The 25,071-nt window shown below is 41.4% G+C and overlaps 2 protein-coding genes and 1 long non-coding RNA gene across 14 annotated transcripts; all 3 read right to left on the minus strand.

Moving 5' to 3' along the window:
• On the minus strand, nt 1-1,791 carry LOC131329790 (uncharacterized). The gene is made up of 8 exons (XR_009200841.1): nt 1,696-1,791; nt 1,233-1,324; nt 992-1,118; nt 764-901; nt 608-684; nt 422-500; nt 222-347; nt 1-119 (listed from the first exon to the last, which is right to left on the minus strand). It is a non-coding gene; the product is annotated as an uncharacterized LOC131329790 (long non-coding RNA).
• Nucleotides 1,792-1,871: 80 nt separating this feature from the next.
• On the minus strand, nt 1,872-3,215 carry LOC131329779 (uncharacterized). Its single transcript, XM_058363162.1, has 5 exons — nt 2,829-3,215; nt 2,565-2,686; nt 2,371-2,467; nt 2,109-2,219; nt 1,872-2,018 (listed from the first exon to the last, which is right to left on the minus strand). The coding sequence occupies exons 2-5, from the start codon at nt 2,680-2,682 to the stop codon at nt 2,015-2,017; spliced, it is 330 nt and encodes a 109-aa protein (XP_058219145.1). The 5' UTR covers nt 2,683-2,686; nt 2,829-3,215; the 3' UTR covers nt 1,872-2,014.
• Nucleotides 3,216-5,095: 1,880 nt separating this feature from the next.
• Nucleotides 5,096-14,223, minus strand: LOC131329750 (uncharacterized). Of its 12 annotated transcripts, none has more exons than XM_058363109.1 (12): nt 14,077-14,223; nt 13,862-13,930; nt 9,368-9,484; nt 9,226-9,286; nt 8,311-8,381; nt 7,971-8,035; nt 7,696-7,740; nt 7,518-7,598; nt 7,250-7,317; nt 6,364-6,415; nt 6,108-6,268; nt 5,096-5,340 (listed from the first exon to the last, which is right to left on the minus strand). In XM_058363109.1, the coding sequence occupies exons 3-12, from the start codon at nt 9,474-9,476 to the stop codon at nt 5,274-5,276; spliced, it is 780 nt and encodes a 259-aa protein (XP_058219092.1). In that variant the 5' UTR covers nt 9,477-9,484; nt 13,862-13,930; nt 14,077-14,223; the 3' UTR covers nt 5,096-5,273. The 12 variants fall into 12 exon arrangements, with proteins under 12 accessions (XP_058219092.1, XP_058219094.1, XP_058219086.1 ...); XM_058363111.1 differs by having other exon boundaries at nt 6,364-6,412; nt 9,368-9,487; XM_058363103.1 differs by having other exon boundaries at nt 9,368-9,487.
• Nucleotides 14,224-25,071: the final 10,848 nt, after the last annotated feature.

Raw genomic sequence — 25,071 nt, forward strand, 5'->3', positions numbered from 1 at the left:
ATACTTTGAAGGAAGCGAAGAAATGCTGCCGTTATAAAAATACTGGAAAGACTATATAAGGCATCCTTTTGAAAAATATCTAGTAGAGAAATACCTTTCCATGCAACAATAACCATTGCCTGCAGTACAACAATTCAAAAAATTAGTTTCTGACACAATAAGCTGAAGTTAGGAGTAAAAGACATTGTCCACCCATTTACAGTTCTGTTGCAAGAGAATACCTGCAAAGCCAGAATGTAGAATGTCCACATATGATCAAAACTTCTCAAGTTGTGCCAGAATGATCGCGTCTCAACAAAATATGATTTGCCCGTGCTTCTATCCTTTCCAGGAGTTGCTTCTCTTCCCTGATATAGCCAGCTAATGAAGCAGAAATTCAATTAAATTAAAGCCGTAACGTCTGCTTAGAATATAGAAGTACCTAATTCATGCCATGTGTTGATTTGAAAAATTCAACATCATCACGCATAGGCCAACCCAGTGAGAAGCAGTCCGTGGACCTGAAAAAAATGGAGTAGAATGGTATTGATAAGTATAAGAAGCCAAAGCACCTGTCAGAATCTTCGTTAATGACCTTCGAATTTGCTCAATTTAACTCATTACAGACCAGAAATACTCGTTCAAGTCATCATAGTTACACCAATTTGCATGAGCGGCTTTTCCACCTTTACTCTTATCGGCTTCCTAGAATATCATAACCACACATTTAGTATCAAATAGAAGAAAAAGGCAAAAGCCTAACAATAGGGTGCATGAGAGATACCCTATCTATTACTCGGTAAAGGGGTGATACAACTTTCCGCAGGAAAGACTCATCATCTCCTCCGTATGAAGGCTTAATGTTTTCTCCGGTAACAATACTAACATTTCCAGCCAGCAAACCATGAAGCTCATATGCCATCTGAACACAAGCCAAGATATTGGTATGATATGATAAATCATTGTAGTATAGAAATCAAGTGGAATATTCACAGATGAATGAACTACTCACATTGTGAAAGATGTAGCATAGGCATTCCGGCATAAATCGAACATTAGCTGCTTCACCCTAGATAAGAAGATTGAGTCCCATGTAAAGTATCTTCCTCTGTTGCACTTCTTGTTGCCCTTGAGGGAGTCTACATGAACAAAATTAAAAATACTTCCATAAGGAGCTCATATTCAAACAATGAAAGCAAGAGTATATGGAACAATTCCACCTTAGACAAGTAGATGTAGGTACAATATCTCACCTTAAACTGTGTTTTCTTCCCAAGAACTTACACCATGTATTGTAGTTCTTAAAGAGCTTGCTCATAACCGCATCAACAGCTCGATCATCAAGCTGGAGAAGAGAGATGCATGTACTTTAATTAGCGACTGAGAATTGAGAAGGACGCGTATGACAAGTCATTACGTTCAACACATTCTTGCAACATAAATCTCAGACATGTCAGGGATAAAAAAGAAACAGAAAGCTCCCATTAGAAAAAAGGCTTATGGGATAGGAGTACCTATAGAAAAAGAAAAAAAAGAACTTATAGTGATATACATCAAGTAATCTTCACGTTTACCTCTGAACTTCCGATGCATCATCATGAAAATCTAAATGCAACAGTATTTAAAACAGTTGTTCGTTCATTGATCACATTATACCGAAAGGCAATAATTAACTAATTTATAAATGATTTTGATATTTGACAAATCCGTACATACCTTGTTTAAAGGCTCAGGCTTGGGATTAAGCCTTATATGAACATTAGCAAGAAGCAGAAGCAGATGCTCCCTCTGGTTCCTGACAGTGTCTTTCTGTACACACAAAAATAAACTTGAGACATTTGTTAATTGTCAAAAATAACACTATGACTCTTCACAATTGACATCTCATTGTCTAGATTAACGATGCTTTCTTGAAACCCAAACATGGCCCTAAGCCAATCAAGAAGATCCAACTCCCCTGCTTTCTGCCTGTTCTGCTCAAATGAAGATGGCCAGTTTAAACCACGTGTATTCTTTAGTGCCGCCACAGCGGCCTTTACCTGGTAAAACAAGCACAGACAAAGTTATGTATAACACAATGTGCATATCCATGTATTTGTCATATACAATTGTGTGTATATCAAGTATACCTCTTCAAGCTGCATGATGGACTGTGATGCCCCAGCAGAATCCAGCGGAAGAATGTTATAAGGGGCGTAGATTTCCTTCTTTGCCTGGACATCCTTGGCTGCTTCAATAATCTGTTCCCACGAAGAAAGAAAAATACAATTAATAAGCTCGTCGCACCATCAAAGTGTCTATCCAATACAATCAAACAAAGAAACATTAAATCATGAAATGGATTTATAAGTCATTAGACAATTCAAGAAAAAGCAACAGGGCAGAACTTACCTCTGGAGCAACTTCCTCAACTTTTTCAGTCTTGTTAACAGCACAAAGGACTTCAAAAAGAACTCCAGCTGTCTGGTAAGCTTTGCCGAGTTGGGCTCTAACGAAAACAGAAAAGGAATTGGCAGCAGTACATCAATTCCTTTGTACTGAGACAAGAATTTGTACTAATGTGTCAATGGGATTAAGTACAGTACCTATCTGCTTGCTCTCCCTTGTCCAGAGCTCTGACGTAATGCTCATAGTATTGCCGGTAGAAGCTCTCGATTTCCCGTGCATCTGTCTTCTTAACCCGAGAGGCCAGACTCGAGGCATTGTCCTGAATCACGATTACCAACTTTCTTTACGAAAATTCCTTTCAAATTGGTAATGACCAAAGAATCCATTTCAAGTAAATTTGTGCAGATATATGCATATGGTTATATCTACAATTCGTGGAAATTCATGCCTGTGATTTATACCTGTTTAAGATGCCTCAATCATTCCCATGAAACAATGAAATCGAACTCAGCAACTCAGAAATATACAATCCAAACGCCCAACGGAGCTTGATTTTCCTAATCCTATCCTAAAATGAAAATAGCCTAATATAGGAACCCCCATCTCAAGATTATCGGAGGGTACTCACTCGAAAAATACGGGAGCCTGATTTACCGACGCTCAGTCGCTCACTGCTCTGGCGCGGAAATTGGAAGGTGAAAAGTACGGGAGCTCCTCTAATCTAATTGTTTCAAACCGCTCCTGAGGTTTCCGAAAAATGATACGCTAACGCTAATAAATTATGCACCCTTATTAGGTTAAGTTTATTAATTGCCCCGGAGCGGCCACCTTTGCTCGTGGTAGCCAGGGCTCACGGATTTATTCTGTGATTCCTCGCGCTATAAGCTGGCCCGCAATGTGTTCAGAGAGCAGTTCCGTGGGGTTACTGAAGATTACATCAGTGTTTTGTGCCTATGGTTTGAGTTGAGTTTTAGCTACGTTTTCCGCTAGATAGTCTACCACCAAGTCATAAATAGACCCTATATCGACACCTCCTGCTAGTCTATTTTGCTAGTACACGTCGTAGAACGTGTAGTTTGTAGTACTTTCAGCAGTTCTAGTGTATTAGATTTTCTTAATTTTGGCTCACTCCTATTATTGTGATGTTATTCGCGATCTGGCTTGAATCAAATATGCAATTGCTGTTGATTAGGAAAAATAATAATGAGACCCCTAACTCAGGCGGTCAGCCTTGACGTCATAACGGAAGTTAACGGGAAACATGTTTTTTGACTACTCTACCCTCAGCTTCGTCAGCCAAGTCAGATTAGCTTCAATGAACCATTGTCATGACTCATGAGCGTGACCGTATCTGGTCACGGCTCATCAACCGTTTCTCTCTCCCTCTGAATCAAATTAAAGCCCCGCGCTCACAAACATCTCTCTCTCTCTCTCTCTCTCTCTCTCTCTCTCTCTCTCTCTCTCTCTCTCTCTCTCTCTCCTGCAGAGTTGGTGGAGTGGATTTTGTGAAAGAAGACTGAACGAGATTCTGAAATTATCTGACATGTAACTGTGTGTGTAAGATATGAGTGAATACGACAACAAAGTGGAAGTGGATGGATTAAAAACAAACGAAGAGGTAGCAGAGCAGAGCAGAGAAATGGCCAATACCAGCTCTAGACGCTGAAGCAGAGCCGTCTTAAACTGCCGAACACCACGACCGCATGCAATAATCACAAGAGAGATCGATGCAGGGTGGTCATAAAAATAGAGAGAGAGAGAGAGAGAGAGAGAGAGAGAGAGAGAGGTGAATGTAGTATTTAGTGTGATGCGAAATGAGGAGGTTAGTGACGTACCGGAGGCCGACGAGAGGCGTGAGGAGAAAGAATATCAAATTTAGAGAGAGAGAGAGAGAGAGAGAGAGAGAAGAGGGGTCCGGGAGAGAGAGGGAGAGGGGGAGATTAGGGTCAGGTGGGGTTGGGGAATAAAACAGGAGAGAGGAAGGGGACAGGTGTCAGTAGTTTTAAGAAGAATTTCTTCATTGCCAAAGGTGCTTGAAAGACTCGGAATATTATAAATCCCGCCACCATTCTGTTTAAACAGCCATTTGACTCCCTCCTTGATGACCCTGTCACTCGTAAGATTTGTACGGTCCTCCTTTTTTTTTTTTTTGGCAAAAAGACTCCGAACAATCTCAAACAGACACACACACACACGAGAGAGAGAGAGAGAGAGAGGCCATGAAGGTACCGTACAAAACCACAAAGATAGAGGGAGGGACCAAAAATAGAAAAACAGAAGAAGAAAAACGGACCTCTAATCATCACCGCAATATAGGAGTAGGAGTAGGAGGGAGTAAGTCACGATGGTGGCATTTTTTCCAGTGTGTAAATAAGCGATTCCAATTACGTTCCCTTTAAAATCTTGTACAATATATCAATCACGTTACATTATGGACATGTCATTGCCCACGACTCCATTTAGAAAAGCTCCATGTCTTCTTTCTAGTACTATAAAAAAAGGGAAATGATTTTCAGATTTCCTTTTTTGATATATGCACTACACTTTTTGTCCTTTAATGAAAAATTACACGCAAAAGTTTCACTAAGGGACAAAAATGGAGTGCCTTTTAAAAAAAAAAAGAGTACGAAAATCACTTCCCATAAAAAAGTGGTGAATTTTTCATATGGATATATACAACTAGCAAAGTACTACTGTAATTAGAAAACACAAGGCACACACTAGCTTATGATTTTCAATTTCCATCTTCCATATTTTCTATTGCATTGATAAAGAGGAAAAGGGTACATCGTCAAATATGAATGGAACTTCTGATGGCAATAAAACAAGAAGCCATCTGTTTTCACATTGAGCTACTGGAGAAAGCTCGAAAAATGCTAACAAAGAATGAACACATGCAGTGTATACTAGTTGATCTTCTTCAGAGTATTCACGTAAGTATAACTCGAAAACACCACAAAAAGCTTGCGAAACCTGCAGAATAGACAAGAAAACGTTCAAACAAATTATACACTGGATTTTGTAAACCAGCAAGCTTGGAATGGTTTTACATAAAACTGGTTGATGCATGGAAAATAAAACCACTTTAAGTTTGTTAACCTACCCTTAGGCCATGTCTGATAACTGTGCATCATGTATGGGTTTGAGGGATTCAACCAGATCCGTAACACCATTACCAGAAGATTACTATATAACGTATGACATTTTGCGGGATTAGTTTAATGGGGATAGGATATAACACAAGGGTAGGATAAAATTAGACCGTTTTGGAAAAGTTGAGGTGGGCAGTCCAAGGGGATTGGATTGGCAATACCATGCAGTAGGTGGTACTGCTAATCCCACCATTTTGGGGAATTAGCAATCCCTTTGCACTAATAGTCCCAAGCCTCTTGACAAATCAAACATGATCCTTGATGCAACAAAAAAGCATCTTCCAACCCACGGTCCAAGGGGATACACCGTTAATCGGGTCAACAAGCCTCAGAGGACTCATTAAGACTACCATAATGTGAAAAAATGCCCTGTGACACTTAGTTAAGAGCTAATTCAAAAAATCACAGCTTTAGAACATGGCGAATAATGTTTGCAATGAAAGTCTACCAAGCACAAAAGCTTAATTACTGGAAGTTTGTACAGATGCTTGCCAAAGCTAATCAGCCAATCCCATATAACAAAGCAGAAGGTTGGGCTATCTTTCCTTCTTCCCTTGGATTTTGGAACAGATAAGAAAGCACACGTACCAAATCCACTGGCTCCTGTGTTGGGCCATTGCATTATAGCTTCTATTTGGACGTTCATTCAGCAGACAATGCAACTCTCCATTTTGATACATTGTGACATAAACAAGGGACAAACAGATATCAACAGGTCCACTATACTTCCGTAATATATTGTTACTGATCTGATGATAATGAGAACAGAATACACAAGATTGTAAGAAACCAGAACAAAATCAAACTTAACAGATCAATATCAAAGAAGGAAAAGAAGACGTACTAGTTCCCAAGCTTCAATATCTCTTTCTGCAGTTTCATGCAAGAGTTTGCTGCTTAAGGTACAAGGATACAGAGAGGAATAGAAAGGATAACAGTTAACCTATAAATTCTATAGTTTTCTCACATTTGCAACCATTCAAACTGAAATCCCAGTAGTACCGTCATAACAAAGCTAAAAGACTTTGAATTGGTGTGTTCACTTGTCATAGTCTTATGAAATTAGAGACATGCGATGGTCCTTGCAGAAGCCCCAAGGATGAGTGCAACATTTTTTGTCATTTATATACTGCTTGCGCTTGTAAACCTATGCCCATGAAATCTACCTCTTTGCCCATGTAAGACCACAGAACGGACAAACTTTAGCAAATGGTACAAGGCAGAGAAGATAGAAGCATAGGATACTATAAATTGTACTTCAGAAAAGATGGGTGAAAAGTCTTCCTTCCCTTGCGTAGCCAATATTTTGTTATATTAGCATCATGAGCACCAAACGAGGTAGAGGAATCAAGGAAGGAGGTAGAGAGTAAACGAGGACAAGAAACGTCCCCCCAAGGTATGCCAAACCCCAAAGAAAATGTTTTCTTTCTGTAATCCTAGACGTGCTTTTAAACAAGAAGCATCTCAAACCTACACAAGTTGTCGAGGAAAAAAGCCAGAAAAGAGAACCGGCTACAGTCACCACCACCACTAACAGTAGACATAGGACATGTTCCATCTTCCGTCCTTGTAATTCATGTGCTTTTATTCTCAGGGTGTCTTTATGTGTGAAAGAACCCTTGTCAAGTGCAGGGAGTGCATGATATAAATTTCTCTGAATACAGAAAGGTTAAAAATTGATTGACTGCAACTCATAAAAAACTAAGTGGAACAAAACAAAGTCTACTTACCGCATCCCAAGATTCACTTCACGATGATTACAGTGACCCGAAACACCATAGTTATCAAAAGTAATTATCTGGAAACACCACAAAGACAAGTTATTTATCAACCACAATATGATAAGCATAGAGCACTTTGTTGCAACATAAAAAACGGAACTTTCGGAACTCCCTTGTCACACATAGATAAGCCAGCAGAGGATAAATCCAACCATGGAAAACTTATAAAGGAATTATGAAGCAGTAAATTTAGGTGCATACTGCAACAAAATCTTACCAAATCAATGGCGTGACTACGAATTTCCTCATCAATTATACTTGCCAATAATTCACAGTTCCATACTTTGCCAAAACCATCCTAAAAAGAACAAAGTTACTTCCAGTATTTGGCGTCAACATTGTATTTGAAAATACCAAAGATGGCACAATTTTTCAGAAGACTTTGAAGCAAGAACCTGAAAATCTGGATGGTCCAGGATTTTCACTTGTTGGACTGGAATCTATATAACAGATTAAATGTCACTATGTCAGAATATCGAGAGGCAACACCATCATCTTTTAGAAGGTCTGCACCAAACAACTCCGTATTTCGAGGAACTGAACTATATTCAAAAGTAATACGGAGTAGAATCCTCGCACAACTAAGAGAACACTTTGATGAATACAAATGAATCCAGAGTTCAGCATCACACCAGCAGATAAAGAAAGCCTGAGATAGAACGAACACCACCTTAAGCACTGCAGAAGCCTGATATAGCTCTTCTTTCCTAATGTTTCCCATTCCATTTGCATTGCCTAGAAACGCATGAAATCCAACTAATTAAGATTATTAATGAGATATTTCATTGAAGAAGACAGATGTAATACGCTTTACCTCAACTTTCGTAGGAAATACAAATTAAATCGATCTAGTAAAACAAAAATAAAAACACGAAAGTTCTTAAACAGAACTATGGATAGGCATACAAGTTTTCCAGCAACATCAAGCTTACTTCATAAATAAGAACGCTTATGTAAAGTTGAAAGATATGCGACTAAAATTGATTAAAGGGCAAGGAACATTGTATTACCCGTTGACATGCAAATTATGTGTACACTATGCCCCCTGGAAGTGAGGTAGTTTATTGTAGGAGTAAAAAACCTGCAGAATTGCAATATATGACTTTCATACAATACACCCTCACAGATCAAAAAGTACAAAAAATAAAGAGGTCAAAACATAAAATTTGAACCAAAAAAAATAAAACAGTCATCCAGATCTTAGAGTTGAATTTCATTTATGATGTTCGCAAAAACGCACGTGAGAGGCAACTTCTGGATCCAACAGTGAATAGACTGGCTGTCAAGTATACAAAAATAGGCACGAAATTGTGGGAGCCACATTGTGCAAATAATTCTAGGAATCTGGTCTGCACCTAGTCACTCTCTCCTAGAAGCCACATTGACGGAACCAGCCATAAGTAACGGCCTTTCATTTGTTTTTGAGATCTATCAGCATATTTGAGTTATTCCAAGGACAACTACATTTTAAACTCTTTGTACAACTGGTGACTTGAGATGGTGAATCAAAGCTTAGCTTTGGTTTGTAGGAAGTCTTGGATCCAAATCTCTTCATCTGCATTTGTTTCCTATTGCTTTCTATTTCTCTTCTTCTCAGATTGTTCTTCTTCTTTGCTTGTTTAGATGCTTGCATCTCCACGTGCAAACGGGATTGCTCCTAAGGGTGTTAGATGACTTTACTAGAAGCTTAAGCTTTTGGATATGACAAACACTAACACTTGTTGACAAGAAATTCACAAGTGGAATCTCAACAAGTGCTGACAATTGTCTCAAAATTGCCAGTTTACAACGATAATTTTCACAAGAGAGAAGAATGAATAAACCTTAAAAACACAAACTCAATTTTAAATGCCTATAAAAGTTGCACAACTCAAAATAAAACACAGAATGCTTCATTAGATAGGCATTCATAATTTAAAGCGTACATGGACTCATCATCAGGATGGGCAATAACCAGTAAGACGTTTCTCTGGTGAAAAGATCCACCTGAAATTGGTGGAAAACCGGTATAAACCAACGGATGCCTAAACGTACAATAAGTATGATAACATTTATAAGGATCCCCACCATTACTTAAAAATGCAGCCTTAGAAGATGAGCGAGCTGTGTGGAGAATCTTGCACAATGTAGAAATCCACATCACAAAAACTGAAACAATAATTATGAGCCACGCCATCTAGCATGCTCCTACACCAGATTATGCATTATTAGATCCACAAACTCAGAGATGGAAAGAAAGAATTAACGAGTATGTCAAAACCATCAAGCAATGGAGTGGATGCATGTCATAAAGAACTGTGTAACTTGTGGTAGATAGCATGTAGTTAGTTAGCATTCCGCAGCTCAGTTAGGAATATGGATAGTTTTTGATTGAGTTGGGTAGAAGCTGATTTAGTTATGTGCCAGCATGCAGGTTAGTTAAGGGACTGAGATATGGAAGGAAAAGTTCAACTTTGGCACTACCCGTACAACTAACGGAAAGCATTTCTTAGTTTCTTCGTATTTAATCATTAGTGGTATTTTAAGTTTTTCTTCACATTCACGGTACCAGACCAAATAGAAAAACGTCACAATCACAAGACCAACAATTGAAGTTCAAAAAACTGTTACAGATCTCTTCGTCTAGCTTGAAAACAGAGGATAGATCATATTCCAGACATAGAAGTTCGAGCTCAACTTCAACTTTTCGGCAAAAACGACTTTGGGTTCCACTTAACCCCACATCCAAACCTGGTTTTCTAGTTCTCTAACTTCTGTACGTTCATCACAAACAAGATAGTACGACCAACTTACCCAAAAAAAGACAGTACGACCAAAGACTCATATATTATGAAAGAAACACACAAATCAAGAGTGCTTTGGAAACCAATGCATTTCTTGAATTGGTGGATGGATATAAAACCAAACCCTAACCCTTTAATCAATGGATATAAAACTTGCTTGATTCTATTGACTAAAAATTGAAGATTAGCAGAAGGGAATCAACATCTGTCAGTTTTCTGGCAAATATTTGCTCCAAAATCGGTGGGTATTTTCGAATCGGACAAAGTACGTCAAAGGGAGGGAGTGGGAGAGATTATCAAGTGGAAATACTTCTAGTTCACAAATTCTACCCCCAATTCTTTTGTATTACAGTTACAACCGAAAAAGCCTCTAAAAGTCATATTCCCCCAAGGTGTCCCATATGTCTTGTCCCCGCGCCCATGCCTTGTCCCCACACTACAGATTATCACGTGGTGCCCTAGGCCTTTTTTCGCTACTTCAATGTGTAGTAGAAGAAAAGGAGCCCTAGAAACACTGAATAATTTTTCAGTCCCCGAAGTGTTTAGCTATGAAAAAAATACGCGACAAGTCCGTTTAGGCCACGTTTGATATGGGTTGTATACCCTGTAGGGGTAGGGGGAGGGTTTGGCTATGAATCCCGCTGGTCCTTCAGGGCGTGTTTGATAGCCGGATTCAGGGGTACGATAGGATTACGAAGGTGAAAGGGAACTCAAAAACTTTGTTTGTTTTGATTTTGATAGGCCGGATTAGCAATCCGAGGGAATTGTGAATCCCTCCATTTCACCGGATTAACCATTCCATGGGCGGGGGGGGTGGGTAATTAATAATCCTGTCCCATGGGTTTGGCTGGGGAAGAACTCCCTTTTTTAGCTATTGACACAATTACCCCCACTGCATGTACACCATTTCATCATTTCACCAGAGAGGGAAAACGCAGCTCACCGGAAAATCAGAACAAGCTCCGGCGAATTTGTTTGGAGAGGAGACGGGCAAGCCCACTGCATAACTTAGATCCGCGAATCAGAACAAGCCCCACTGCGAATTTGTTCGGCGAATCCGAACAAGCCCCACTACATAACTCAGATCGGTGTGGGTTTTGATCACCGATATTGGAGTGTGCGGAGATAGAGAGGGGTGTAGAGAGAGAGATCGGGGTATGTGTGTTTTTTTTTGTTTTGGACTAAAATGGGTTTTCAGCTGAGGAAATGAATAGTTGACACTGAAATGTGTTCTGTTTTGGACTGAAAGTCACCGAGTATAATGGTTTCTTTTTAGTATTGGCCCAATTGGATGCTGGATGGGCAAGGGGATTAGTTATGCCCTTGTAAGGAGGTGGGCCCAAATGGTCGAGAGGGCTTGCGGCGTATTAGTTATGGCTGGGGTTTGAAGTGTTATTAAGTTATATTCCCAATTCTCTTAAAATTGGACAATTTCATCCCTCCTTGTCCCCTCCCCCAACCCCCTATTTGCTAGGGTTTTTCGATTTATAGCAGGAAAACATGAAGAAGAAGAACAACAGCAGCAGCAAATCGGAGAGAGGGAAGATGAACCAGGCCAGGTTGTGACGATGAACGCACAGCAGATTGTCTTCGACTTCGTCTTTCTGCTACTGCTGCCGTTTCTCTCTCTCTCCCTCTCTCTTTTATTATGGCGATAGGAACAAGAAAAAATTATCATGTGCATGTGTGCCATGTGTTTCTCACAACCTCACCCATCCACACTTAAAAAAATACAAAATTATCAGCATAAAAAACACTTTAAAAATTGAATTTTAATTTTTTCATACTTATTAAAAAAACCAAATTTTATAAAAAAAAAAATTGTTTAATAATAATACTAAATTCGTTAATTTGTTAGTAAAAATAAATATTACGGCTTAAATTGTGGAAGAATAATTAAATTTGCAATTATATATAAAATGTAATACATAATTAATTTAGAAATTGCACAAGGGCAAAAGGGTCATTTGACAGCTTTTTACATCATCCACCCTTCCTTATACCCCCAATTTATACTCCATCTAAACCAAGTACTATTTTATTCTCCTTTTGTAATACCTCATCCAAATCAAGTACTATTTCATACCCCTTCATAAATTTTTATACGAGTAAGCTTTCTGTATTCAGAGAAAAATTTTAAATTCTCATCCAAACACAGCATTAGTTTTTTATGAGTTGCAGTCAATCAATTTTTAACCTTTCTGTATTCAGAGAAATTTATATCATGCACTCCCTGCACTTGACAAGGGTTCTTTCACACATAAAGACACCCTGAGCATAAAAGCACATGAATTACAAGGAAGGAAGATGGAACATGTCCTATGTCTACTGTTAGTGGTGGTGATGACTGTCGCCGGTTCTCTTTTCCGGCTTTTTTCCTCGACAACTTGTGTAGGTTTGAGATGCTTCTTGTTTAAAAGCACATCTAGGATTACAGAAAGAAAACATTTTCTTTGGGGTTTGGCATACGTTAGGGGGACGTTTCTTGTCCTCGTTTACTCTCTACCTCCTTCCTTGATTCCTCTACCTCGTTTGGTGCTCATGATGCTAATATAACAAAATATTGGCTACGCAAGAGAAGGAAGAGTTTTCACCCATCTTTTCTGAAGTACAATTTATAGTATCCTATGCTTCTATCTTCTCTGCCTTGTACCATTTGCTAAAGTTTGTCCGTTCTGTGGTCTTACATGGGCAAAGAGGTAGATTTCACGGGCATAGGTTTACAAGCGCAAGCAGTATATAAATGACAAAAAATGTTGCACTCATCCTTGGGGCTTCTGCAAGGACCATCGCATGTCTCTAATTTCATAAGACCATGACAAGTGAACACACCAATTCAAAGTCTTTTAGCTTTGTTATGACGGTCCTACTGGGATTTCAGTTTGAATGGTTGCAAATGTGAGAAAACTATAGAATTTATAGGTTAACTTCTATCCTTTCTATTCCTCTCTGTATCCTTGTACCTTAAGCAGCAAACTCTTGCATGAAACTGCAGAAACATGAAACTATATGGTGCCCTTAGACATGAGAACTAAATTAATGGCTCCAACATTTGTTAACATACCCACACTCAACCCGAGAACATGCAATGGATAAGCATCATTCCACTCCTTCCAATCAAATAAAAGAGATAATAAAGCATACAAAAAAGCCTAGGGAAAACATCACAGTGGGAATACAAATAGTGGAAGCAGTGACATGAAAGCCTTCGAAACCTAGTTTCTCGAATTTCCCAAGTCAATAGTAGAGAGTAATACACAAATACTGTTGACGGGAACAACAATGCTTCTATGAGTATTTATTCTCTTATGACCTGAAAAGAGCAGATTATCATACGTCTCACACATTAGAAAGCAGAAACACGGCAGGGGGTCCACAATTGTTATCTAATCCTCGTCTGATTCTACCAAAACTAGGTTCTATACTCCATGTAAGCATGCATTCCAACAGGATGCTACACATCCTCCTCTAATATGACTTTTAGAGTTCCTTCAAATATGACTTTTCACAAGCGAGCCTACATAGGTACATATAAGATTGAAATCTCATTCAAAAGGGCAAACTGGAACATATAATGCTCGTTAATGAGAGTAGATGGGACACGTGATGTTATCAAATGTTCTGTTCAAACAAAATTCAAACAAACAAACAAAACAAAGATCAACATCAAAACATCCTATTTATAAAAATTTCTCAGAACCAAAATCCTTTACTCAAGGCTCGATCGACATGCAAATAAGCAGAATATAGCAGGAATTGCATCAAAAATAACACTCACCCGATCAAGAAGAACTTCGATGAACCCCCAATTTCAGCTGACAACCAAGCGCTCTAGAAACATCTCTCTCTGCAAGCAAAAGAAATGAACGGTCTATACATGTGCAGAGCTTTGCAATTGAAATAGCCCTATGCACAGCTCTTCCCAATCCATGAACTATGACTACGAATGAAACCCTGAAAAAATAACCATCAGAAAAAGACAGAGAGACCAACCATTCAGATCAATGTGGGCGTTGCTGTCAGAATCGCCTTCGGAAATCACATCTCAAATCTCGTCCGGTGATTGGACTAAAACTTCGAGTCTCCCGTGGAGTAAAATGAGAGTAAAGTTCGATTTGATATAATTTTGAATTAAGGGCTGGAGTGAGAGGGCTACTACTCCTCCCCCCGGCCCCACACTCCATTTCCCATTTTACCCCCTCCCCTCCCCCCTTCTCCTGTTCCTCCCACTTTCATTAAAAAAAAATTTTTCTTCTTTTTTCTTCTTTATTTCCTTTTGTTTCTTTTTTGTTAGAATTTTTTTTTTGTTTTTTTCTCTCTATTTCCTTTTGTTTCCTTCCACTTTGAACCTTTTTTTTATTATTTTAATAATCTTTTCTATTTTTTTTATTTGTTTCTTTTCCCATTTACATCCATTCTTCTTTTTTTTTTTAGTCTTAACAATGAATAATAAAAATAACTTGTAATGAACAATAATAAATTGAAATAAAATTTCATTTTATTATAATTGAGTACATATTGTCAAAACATGAAAATACAAAAAAACACAAATTTTAATCAATATCTGATATAGAACACGTGGAGGCCCAATTCCATGATCAGCTGGACCGAGCCAAGCCCCGAAAGTCCAAACGGTGTTTAATTTCAGATTACCCAAATTGGCTAAATTCGGACGAGCTCGGAATAGGCCCAAACTTGGTGGGCTGACTTAATTTCGCGCTCCGGTCAATACTCATTAACCCTAAGTTGATGATCGATGGTGCTTTTCGGCCTAATTCCTTCGTATAGGCCTTCAATTGCGTTATTTTGCCGTTTTAGGAAAGATTTGTTTCATTAATAACTCTTAGACCATATTTCCTTTTAAGTTGATTCTTTTTGGGAAAGTCTTGTTTTTCTTTCCCGTTTTCAGTTTTAGGAAAAGCCCCAAATTATGGCACTTTTTATTTTCCAAGTTTATTTTTAGGGTTTCTAGGGTTTCAGCCTATTTAAGGGTTTGTAACCTAGAGTTTATGAAGCTTTTTGATTAATAATATTGCAGAGATTTTCTCTTTCTTTCTTGTGCGCAAGATTTGCTCGTTGCGACGAGTTGTTTATCTCGTTTGGATTAGTACGCTAACTAATCTCTCGTGAATTCCGCTGCGTCAAGTGGTATCAGAGCAAGGCTTTGCCTGGTTCGATGGCACTAAACACAGAAGAAGACACACCCATTGACGTTGGTCGTGGGCTTACTGACCTAAGGAGGATGGTGGAGGATCAACAAGCACAGTTGACGGAGATCCGTCAGGATACCCGCACTCAGTTCACTGAGATCCGTCAGGATACCCGCACTCAGTTCACTGAGATCCGTGAGATGCTGCAGGAGATGACTCTACAAATCCGCCAAAGGCCAGGGAGGGTTGAGGAGGATCGCGCGTTGGGATTTGCCCATCGCCAACCTCGTAACCAAGATCGGAATCGTGCCGGAGGATTTGCCCGAGGCGCAGCCGGTCGTCGTCAGATGGTAATACATGATGCTGAGAGTGAAGAATTCGAACCTGAGGATAATGAAGAACAAGAAGACCGTCTCGTTTGGCGACAACAACATCGGTTCGATGATTACCGCATGAAAGTGGACCTTCCCACGTTCAACGGTAATTTACAGATGGAAGAGTTTCTTGACTGGGTTTCAGAGGTTGAGAGGTTCCTTAATATGATGGAAGTTCCTGAGTCGAAGCAAGTAAAGATGGTCGCTTATAAACTAAAGAGCGGCGCTGCAGTTTGGTGGGACCAATTGCAGGCGAGACGACGGAGGCAAGGAAAAGAGTCTGTGACAACATGGCGCAGAATGAAACAGCTTATGATGGAGAGGTTTTTGCCGTCTGACTATGACCAACATCTGTTCCGGTCATACCAGAACTGTTCGCAGGGATCTAGGTCTGTTTTTGATTACACGACTGAATTCAATCGACTCTCAGAACGTAATAATCTGAGTGAGACTGAAGGTCAGCAAGTAGCGAGGTACATGAACGGGTTGAAACCCTCAATTCAGGAAAAGATAGGATTGCAGCCTGTTTGGGAAGTTGATGACGCCCTTAACTTAGCAATTAAGGCCGAACAGATGGAGCGTAAACCAGCCAATTCAGGATACCGTCGAGAGTCGTTTGTTCCTGCTGCTGATAAGGGGAAAGAGAAACAGCCAACAGTGCCTCCTTTTCAACCTAAAGTTACAGTTGGTGGTGGTTCTAAATTTGGAGGAGCTAATCAGGCAGGTAGCTCCAATAACAGGAACGTGACTAAAGCCCCTAATCCATATGCCAAACCCTTTGGAGATAAGTGTTTTCGGTGTAGCAAGCCTGGACACCGCTCCAATGAGTGTCCAGATCGGAAGGTGGGCCTAGTAGAAGGGGGTGGCGAAGAAGATGGGCCTGAAGAGGATTGGCCAGAAGAAAATTCTTATGATGTAGATTATGCAGAAGAGGATGGGGAACGAGTGAATTGTGTGGTGCAACGGGTGTTATTCGCGCCGAGAGCAGAAGATTCCAATCAGCGTCACAACATCTTTCGATCAAACTGTTCCATCAATCAGAAAGTATGTGACTTGATCGTGGACAGTGGGAGTTGTGAGAATTTTGTGGCAAAAAGACTGGTGGACCATTTGAAGTTGCCAACCGAACCTCATCCCTCTCCATACAGCATCGGTTGGATAAAGAAAGGCCCTACGGTGAAGGTAACTGAAATTTGTAAACTTCCTCTTTCAATTGGGAAAATTTATAGATCTGAAGTTATCTGTGATGTAATTGAGATGGATGCTAGCCATGTACTATTAGGTAGACCCTGGCAGTTTGATGTTGATATTGTTTATAAGGGTCGTGATAATACTTATAGTTTTAATTGGGAGTCACGTAAGGTTGTTATGGCTCCTTCCAGTCATAAGGAGCCTGTCAAACCACCTAAAACAGAAGGGTCTTCGTTTCTAACAATTGCTAGTTCCGAAGCTGAATTTGTGACAGATTTCAAGGAGTCGGAACAGGTTTATGCTATGGTGGTAAAGTCTCTGGTTGTGGAGGAAAGGGACAAAGCAAAGATTCTGATAGTTCCTATACCTAAAAAGATACAGCCATTATTGGAGGAATTTGAGGAGCTTGTAACTGAAGATGTGCCTAATGAGCTCCCTCCAATGAGAGATATTCAGCATGCGATAGATTTGGTGCCTGGGGCAAGTCTGCCCAACCTACCACATTATCGGATGAGTCCGAAGGAGAATGAGATTCTGAGGGAGAAAGTAGAGGAGTTGCTGCAGAAGGGGCACATTCGGGAGAGTTTGAGTCCATGTGGTGTTCCAGCCTTGTTGACGCCAAAGAAAGATGGGAGTTGGCGTATGTGCGTGGACAGTCGGGCCATCAACAAAATAACCATCAAGTATAGATTTCCAATTCCTCGCCTGGATGATATGCTTGATATGTTGGATGGGTCGAAGTGGTTTTCGAAGATTGATTTGCGGAGCGGGTACCATCAGATTCGTATCCGACCGGGAGACGAATGGAAGACGGCGTTCAAAACTAAGGATGGCCTGTACGAATGGTTGGTTATGCCATTCGGCCTTTCTAACGCGCCGAGTACTTTTATGAGGGTGATGAATCAGGTTCTGCGGCCTTTCACTGGAAAGTTTGTTGTCGTTTATTTCGACGACATACTGATTTATAGCAAGTCTGAGGAGGAGCATGTGGAGCATGTGCACCAAGTGCTGATGGTGCTGCAAGAAAATAAGCTATATATTCAACTCAAGAAGTGCAGTTTCTTGACTCGCAGCTTATTATTCTTGGGCTATGTGGTGAGTTCTGAAGGTATTCATGTGGATGAAGAGAAGGTTCGAGTTATTCGTGATTGGCCAACGCCTAAATCTGTTACGGAAGTGAGAAGTTTCCATGGATTGGCCACCTTCTATAGGCGATTCATTCGAAATTTCAGTACTATCGTAGCACCAATCACGGAGTGCTTGAAAAAGGGCAAGTTTCTGTGGGGAAGTGAAGCGGAGCAAAGTTTCGCGCTGGTTAAAGAACGGCTTTGTACTGCACCGGTATTAGCTCTACCTAGCTTTGAGAAGATTTTTGAAGTTGAGTGTGATGCTAGTGGAGTTGGTATTGGGGCTGTTTTGTCCCAAGAGAAGAGACCAGTGGCTTTCTTTAGTGAAAAGCTAAGTGAAGCTAGACAAAAGTGGAGCACTTATGATCAGGAGTTCTATTCTGTGATTCGCGCTCTTAAACATTGGGAGCATTATTTGATTCAGAGGGAGTTCGTGTTGTACACTGATCATCAAGCGCTGAAGTTCATCAATAGCCAGAAGAAGTTGGACAGTATGCATGTGCGCTGGGCTACGTTCTTGCAGAAATTTCCGTTCACTATTCGGCACAAGTCTGGGGTGTCAAATAGGGTGGCTGATGCATTGAGTCGTCGGGCTGATTTGTTGGTGACTTTGGCCCATGAAGTTGTAGGCTTTGAGTTCTTAAAGGAGCTGTATCCAGAGGATGAAGACTTCAAAGAAATTTGGGCAGTATGCGTTCAGAACCGGCCTATTAGTGACTTTCATGTTACTGATGGGTACTTGTTTCGTGGCAATCGTCTTTGTATTCCTCAATCTTCTTTAAGGGAAGGCTTAATCCGAGACCTTCATGGTGGAGGGTTAAGTGGACACTTAGGGAGGGATAAGACTATTGCGAGTTTGGAGGAGCGCTATTTCTGGCCACAACTAAAGAAGGATGCTGGAAATTTTGTGCGGAGGTGCTATACTTGTCAGGTATCTAAGGGTCAGTCTCAAAATACTGGTCTTTATACTCCTTTGCCTGTGCCTAATAATATTTGGGAGGATCTGTCTATGGATTTTGTGTTGGGACTACCTCGTACCCAACGAGGTGTAGATTCTGTATTTGTGGTAGTTGACAGGTTTTCTAAAATGGTGCACTTTATTGCTTGTCGAAAGACATCGGATGCCTCACATGTGGCTCGATTGTTCTTTCGAGAGGTAGTTCGATTGCATGGGGTGCCACAGTCTATTACCTCTGATCGGGATGTGAAGTTCCTTAGCCATTTTTGGGTGACTCTGTGGAGGATGTTTGGAACATCGCTGAAGAGGAGTTCTACTGCACATCCACAAACTGACGGACAGACTGAAGTGACTAATCGGAGTTTGGGGAATTTGATTCGCAGTATCTGTGGTGACAAACCGAAGCAGTGGGATCATGCTTTGCCGCAAGCTGAGTTTGCTTTCAATAGTGCAGTTCACAGTGCCACGGGAAAATCACCTTTTTCCTTGGTATATGTGACATCTCCAAAGCATACAGTGGATTTGGTTCGTCTCTCACGGGGTCCCGGGGTTAGCGTTGCAGCTGAGGCAATGGCTAAACAGGCTCAAGAGGTGCATGAGCAAGTAAAACAGAAGCTAGCTGAGACTAATGCGAAATACAAGAGGGCTGCAGACAAACACAGGCGTGAGAAATTGTTCAAAGAGGGGGATTTTGTGATGGTGTTTTTGCGCAGGGAGCGGTTTCCAGTGGGAACATATAACAAGCTAAAGCCCAGGAAGTATGGTCCGTATGAAGTTTTGAAGAAGATTGGTGACAATGCTTATGTGATTGATCTTCCTGATTCCATGAAGATTTCAAAGGTTTTCAATGTTGCTGATTTATCTGAGTATCATGCTGAGGAGCCGCTGTATCCAGACTTGAACTCGAGGTCGAGTTCTTTCGAAGAAGAGGGGACTGATATAGAACACGTGGAGGCCCAATTCCATGATCAGCTGGACCGAGCCAAGCCCCGAAAGTCCAAACGGTGTTTAATTTCAGATTACCCAAATTGGCTAAATTCGGACGAGCTCGGAATAGGCCCAAACTTGGTGGGCTGACTTAATTTCGCGCTCCGGTCAATACTCATTAACCCTAAGTTGATGATCGATGGTGCTTTTCGGCCTAATTCCTTCGTATAGGCCTTCAATTGCGTTATTTTGCCGTTTTAGGAAAGATTTGTTTCATTAATAACTCTTAGACCATATTTCCTTTTAAGTTGATTCTTTTTGGGAAAGTCTTGTTTTTCTTTCCCGTTTTCAGTTTTAGGAAAAGCCCCAAATTATGGCACTTTTTATTTTCCAAGTTTATTTTTAGGGTTTCTAGGGTTTCAGCCTATTTAAGGGTTTGTAACCTAGAGTTTATGAAGCTTTTTGATTAATAATATTGCAGAGATTTTCTCTTTCTTTCTTGTGCGCAAGATTTGCTCGTTGCGACGAGTTGTTTATCTCGTTTGGATTAGTACGCTAACTAATCTCTCGTGAATTCCGCTGCGTCAAGTGGTATCAGAGCAAGGCTTTGCCTGGTTCGATGGCACTAAACACAGAAGAAGACACACCCATTGACGTTGGTCGTGGGCTTACTGACCTAAGGAGGATGGTGGAGGATCAACAAGCACAGTTGACGGAGATCCGTCAGGATACCCGCACTCAGTTCACTGAGATCCGTCAGGATACCCGCACTCAGTTCACTGAGATCCGTGAGATGCTGCAGGAGATGACTCTACAAATCCGCCAAAGGCCAGGGAGGGTTGAGGAGGATCGCGCGTTGGGATTTGCCCATCGCCAACCTCGTAACCAAGATCGGAATCGTGCCGGAGGATTTGCCCGAGGCGCAGCCGGTCGTCGTCAGATGGTAATACATGATGCTGAGAGTGAAGAATTCGAACCTGAGGATAATGAAGAACAAGAAGACCGTCTCGTTTGGCGACAACAACATCGGTTCGATGATTACCGCATGAAAGTGGACCTTCCCACGTTCAACGGTAATTTACAGATGGAAGAGTTTCTTGACTGGGTTTCAGAGGTTGAGAGGTTCCTTAATATGATGGAAGTTCCTGAGTCGAAGCAAGTAAAGATGGTCGCTTATAAACTAAAGAGCGGCGCTGCAGTTTGGTGGGACCAATTGCAGGCGAGACGACGGAGGCAAGGAAAAGAGTCTGTGACAACATGGCGCAGAATGAAACAGCTTATGATGGAGAGGTTTTTGCCGTCTGACTATGACCAACATCTGTTCCGGTCATACCAGAACTGTTCGCAGGGATCTAGGTCTGTTTTTGATTACACGACTGAATTCAATCGACTCTCAGAACGTAATAATCTGAGTGAGACTGAAGGTCAGCAAGTAGCGAGGTACATGAACGGGTTGAAACCCTCAATTCAGGAAAAGATAGGATTGCAGCCTGTTTGGGAAGTTGATGACGCCCTTAACTTAGCAATTAAGGCCGAACAGATGGAGCGTAAACCAGCCAATTCAGGATACCGTCGAGAGTCGTTTGTTCCTGCTGCTGATAAGGGGAAAGAGAAACAGCCAACAGTGCCTCCTTTTCAACCTAAAGTTACAGTTGGTGGTGGTTCTAAATTTGGAGGAGCTAATCAGGCAGGTAGCTCCAATAACAGGAACGTGACTAAAGCCCCTAATCCATATGCCAAACCCTTTGGAGATAAGTGTTTTCGGTGTAGCAAGCCTGGACACCGCTCCAATGAGTGTCCAGATCGGAAGGTGGGCCTAGTAGAAGGGGGTGGCGAAGAAGATGGGCCTGAAGAGGATTGGCCAGAAGAAAATTCTTATGATGTAGATTATGCAGAAGAGGATGGGGAACGAGTGAATTGTGTGGTGCAACGGGTGTTATTCGCGCCGAGAGCAGAAGATTCCAATCAGCGTCACAACATCTTTCGATCAAACTGTTCCATCAATCAGAAAGTATGTGACTTGATCGTGGACAGTGGGAGTTGTGAGAATTTTGTGGCAAAAAGACTGGTGGACCATTTGAAGTTGCCAACCGAACCTCATCCCTCTCCATACAGCATCGGTTGGATAAAGAAAGGCCCTACGGTGAAGGTAACTGAAATTTGTAAACTTCCTCTTTCAATTGGGAAAATTTATAGATCTGAAGTTATCTGTGATGTAATTGAGATGGATGCTAGCCATGTACTATTAGGTAGACCCTGGCAGTTTGATGTTGATATTGTTTATAAGGGTCGTGATAATACTTATAGTTTTAATTGGGAGTCACGTAAGGTTGTTATGGCTCCTTCCAGTCATAAGGAGCCTGTCAAACCACCTAAAACAGAAGGGTCTTCGTTTCTAACAATTGCTAGTTCCGAAGCTGAATTTGTGACAGATTTCAAGGAGTCGGAACAGGTTTATGCTATGGTGGTAAAGTCTCTGGTTGTGGAGGAAAGGGACAAAGCAAAGATTCTGATAGTTCCTATACCTAAAAAGATACAGCCATTATTGGAGGAATTTGAGGAGCTTGTAACTGAAGATGTGCCTAATGAGCTCCCTCCAATGAGAGATATTCAGCATGCGATAGATTTGGTGCCTGGGGCAAGTCTGCCCAACCTACCACATTATCGGATGAGTCCGAAGGAGAATGAGATTCTGAGGGAGAAAGTAGAGGAGTTGCTGCAGAAGGGGCACATTCGGGAGAGTTTGAGTCCATGTGGTGTTCCAGCCTTGTTGACGCCAAAGAAAGATGGGAGTTGGCGTATGTGCGTGGACAGTCGGGCCATCAACAAAATAACCATCAAGTATAGATTTCCAATTCCTCGCCTGGATGATATGCTTGATATGTTGGATGGGTCGAAGTGGTTTTCGAAGATTGATTTGCGGAGCGGGTACCATCAGATTCGTATCCGACCGGGAGACGAATGGAAGACGGCGTTCAAAACTAAGGATGGCCTGTACGAATGGTTGGTTATGCCATTCGGCCTTTCTAACGCGCCGAGTACTTTTATGAGGGTGATGAATCAGGTTCTGCGGCCTTTCACTGGAAAGTTTGTTGTCGTTTATTTCGACGACATACTGATTTATAGCAAGTCTGAGGAGGAGCATGTGGAGCATGTGCACCAAGTGCTGATGGTGCTGCAAGAAAATAAGCTATATATTCAACTCAAGAAGTGCAGTTTCTTGACTCGCAGCTTATTATTCTTGGGCTATGTGGTGAGTTCTGAAGGTATTCATGTGGATGAAGAGAAGGTTCGAGTTATTCGTGATTGGCCAACGCCTAAATCTGTTACGGAAGTGAGAAGTTTCCATGGATTGGCCACCTTCTATAGGCGATTCATTCGAAATTTCAGTACTATCGTAGCACCAATCACGGAGTGCTTGAAAAAGGGCAAGTTTCTGTGGGGAAGTGAAGCGGAGCAAAGTTTCGCGCTGGTTAAAGAACGGCTTTGTACTGCACCGGTATTAGCTCTACCTAGCTTTGAGAAGATTTTTGAAGTTGAGTGTGATGCTAGTGGAGTTGGTATTGGGGCTGTTTTGTCCCAAGAGAAGAGACCAGTGGCTTTCTTTAGTGAAAAGCTAAGTGAAGCTAGACAAAAGTGGAGCACTTATGATCAGGAGTTCTATTCTGTGATTCGCGCTCTTAAACATTGGGAGCATTATTTGATTCAGAGGGAGTTCGTGTTGTACACTGATCATCAAGCGCTGAAGTTCATCAATAGCCAGAAGAAGTTGGACAGTATGCATGTGCGCTGGGCTACGTTCTTGCAGAAATTTCCGTTCACTATTCGGCACAAGTCTGGGGTGTCAAATAGGGTGGCTGATGCATTGAGTCGTCGGGCTGATTTGTTGGTGACTTTGGCCCATGAAGTTGTAGGCTTTGAGTTCTTAAAGGAGCTGTATCCAGAGGATGAAGACTTCAAAGAAATTTGGGCAGTATGCGTTCAGAACCGGCCTATTAGTGACTTTCATGTTACTGATGGGTACTTGTTTCGTGGCAATCGTCTTTGTATTCCTCAATCTTCTTTAAGGGAAGGCTTAATCCGAGACCTTCATGGTGGAGGGTTAAGTGGACACTTAGGGAGGGATAAGACTATTGCGAGTTTGGAGGAGCGCTATTTCTGGCCACAACTAAAGAAGGATGCTGGAAATTTTGTGCGGAGGTGCTATACTTGTCAGGTATCTAAGGGTCAGTCTCAAAATACTGGTCTTTATACTCCTTTGCCTGTGCCTAATAATATTTGGGAGGATCTGTCTATGGATTTTGTGTTGGGACTACCTCGTACCCAACGAGGTGTAGATTCTGTATTTGTGGTAGTTGACAGGTTTTCTAAAATGGTGCACTTTATTGCTTGTCGAAAGACATCGGATGCCTCACATGTGGCTCGATTGTTCTTTCGAGAGGTAGTTCGATTGCATGGGGTGCCACAGTCTATTACCTCTGATCGGGATGTGAAGTTCCTTAGCCATTTTTGGGTGACTCTGTGGAGGATGTTTGGAACATCGCTGAAGAGGAGTTCTACTGCACATCCACAAACTGACGGACAGACTGAAGTGACTAATCGGAGTTTGGGGAATTTGATTCGCAGTATCTGTGGTGACAAACCGAAGCAGTGGGATCATGCTTTGCCGCAAGCTGAGTTTGCTTTCAATAGTGCAGTTCACAGTGCCACGGGAAAATCACCTTTTTCCTTGGTATATGTGACATCTCCAAAGCATACAGTGGATTTGGTTCGTCTCTCACGGGGTCCCGGGGTTAGCGTTGCAGCTGAGGCAATGGCTAAACAGGCTCAAGAGGTGCATGAGCAAGTAAAACAGAAGCTAGCTGAGACTAATGCGAAATACAAGAGGGCTGCAGACAAACACAGGCGTGAGAAATTGTTCAAAGAGGGGGATTTTGTGATGGTGTTTTTGCGCAGGGAGCGGTTTCCAGTGGGAACATATAACAAGCTAAAGCCCAGGAAGTATGGTCCGTATGAAGTTTTGAAGAAGATTGGTGACAATGCTTATGTGATTGATCTTCCTGATTCCATGAAGATTTCAAAGGTTTTCAATGTTGCTGATTTATCTGAGTATCATGCTGAGGAGCCGCTGTATCCAGACTTGAACTCGAGGTCGAGTTCTTTCGAAGAAGAGGGGACTGATATAGAACACGTGGAGGCCCAATTCCATGATCAGCTGGACCGAGCCAAGCCCCGAAAGTCCAAACGGTGTTTAATTTCAG

The sequence above is a fragment of the Rhododendron vialii genome, chromosome 6a (assembly GCF_030253575.1).
Source record: "Rhododendron vialii isolate Sample 1 chromosome 6a, ASM3025357v1".
Taxonomy (NCBI): Eukaryota; Viridiplantae; Streptophyta; class Magnoliopsida; order Ericales; family Ericaceae; genus Rhododendron; species Rhododendron vialii.

Excerpts from the sequence above, each read along its gene's own strand:
- LOC131329779 (XM_058363162.1), bottom strand. The coding sequence starts at position 2,682 with ATGCCTCGAGTCTGGCCTCTCGGGTTAAGAAGACAGATGCACGGGAAA. Across the intron at positions 2,468-2,564 it reads AAGGGAGAGCAAGCAGATAG|AGCCCAACTCGGCAAAGCTT; the intron begins GTACTGTACTTA and ends TGTTTTCGTTAG. Across the intron at positions 2,220-2,370 it reads TTGAGGAAGTTGCTCCAGAG|ATTATTGAAGCAGCCAAGGA; the intron begins GTAAGTTCTGCC and ends TCGTGGGAACAG.
- LOC131329750 (XM_058363109.1), bottom strand. The coding sequence starts at position 9,476 with ATGGCGTGGCTCATAATTATTGTTTCAGTTTTTGTGATGTGGATTTCT. Across the intron at positions 7,599-7,695 it reads TGGACCATCCAGATTTTCAG|GATGGTTTTGGCAAAGTATG; the intron begins GTTCTTGCTTCA and ends TGTTCTTTTTAG. Across the intron at positions 6,269-6,363 it reads ATATTGAAGCTTGGGAACTA|ATCAGTAACAATATATTACG; the intron begins GTACGTCTTCTT and ends CATTATCATCAG.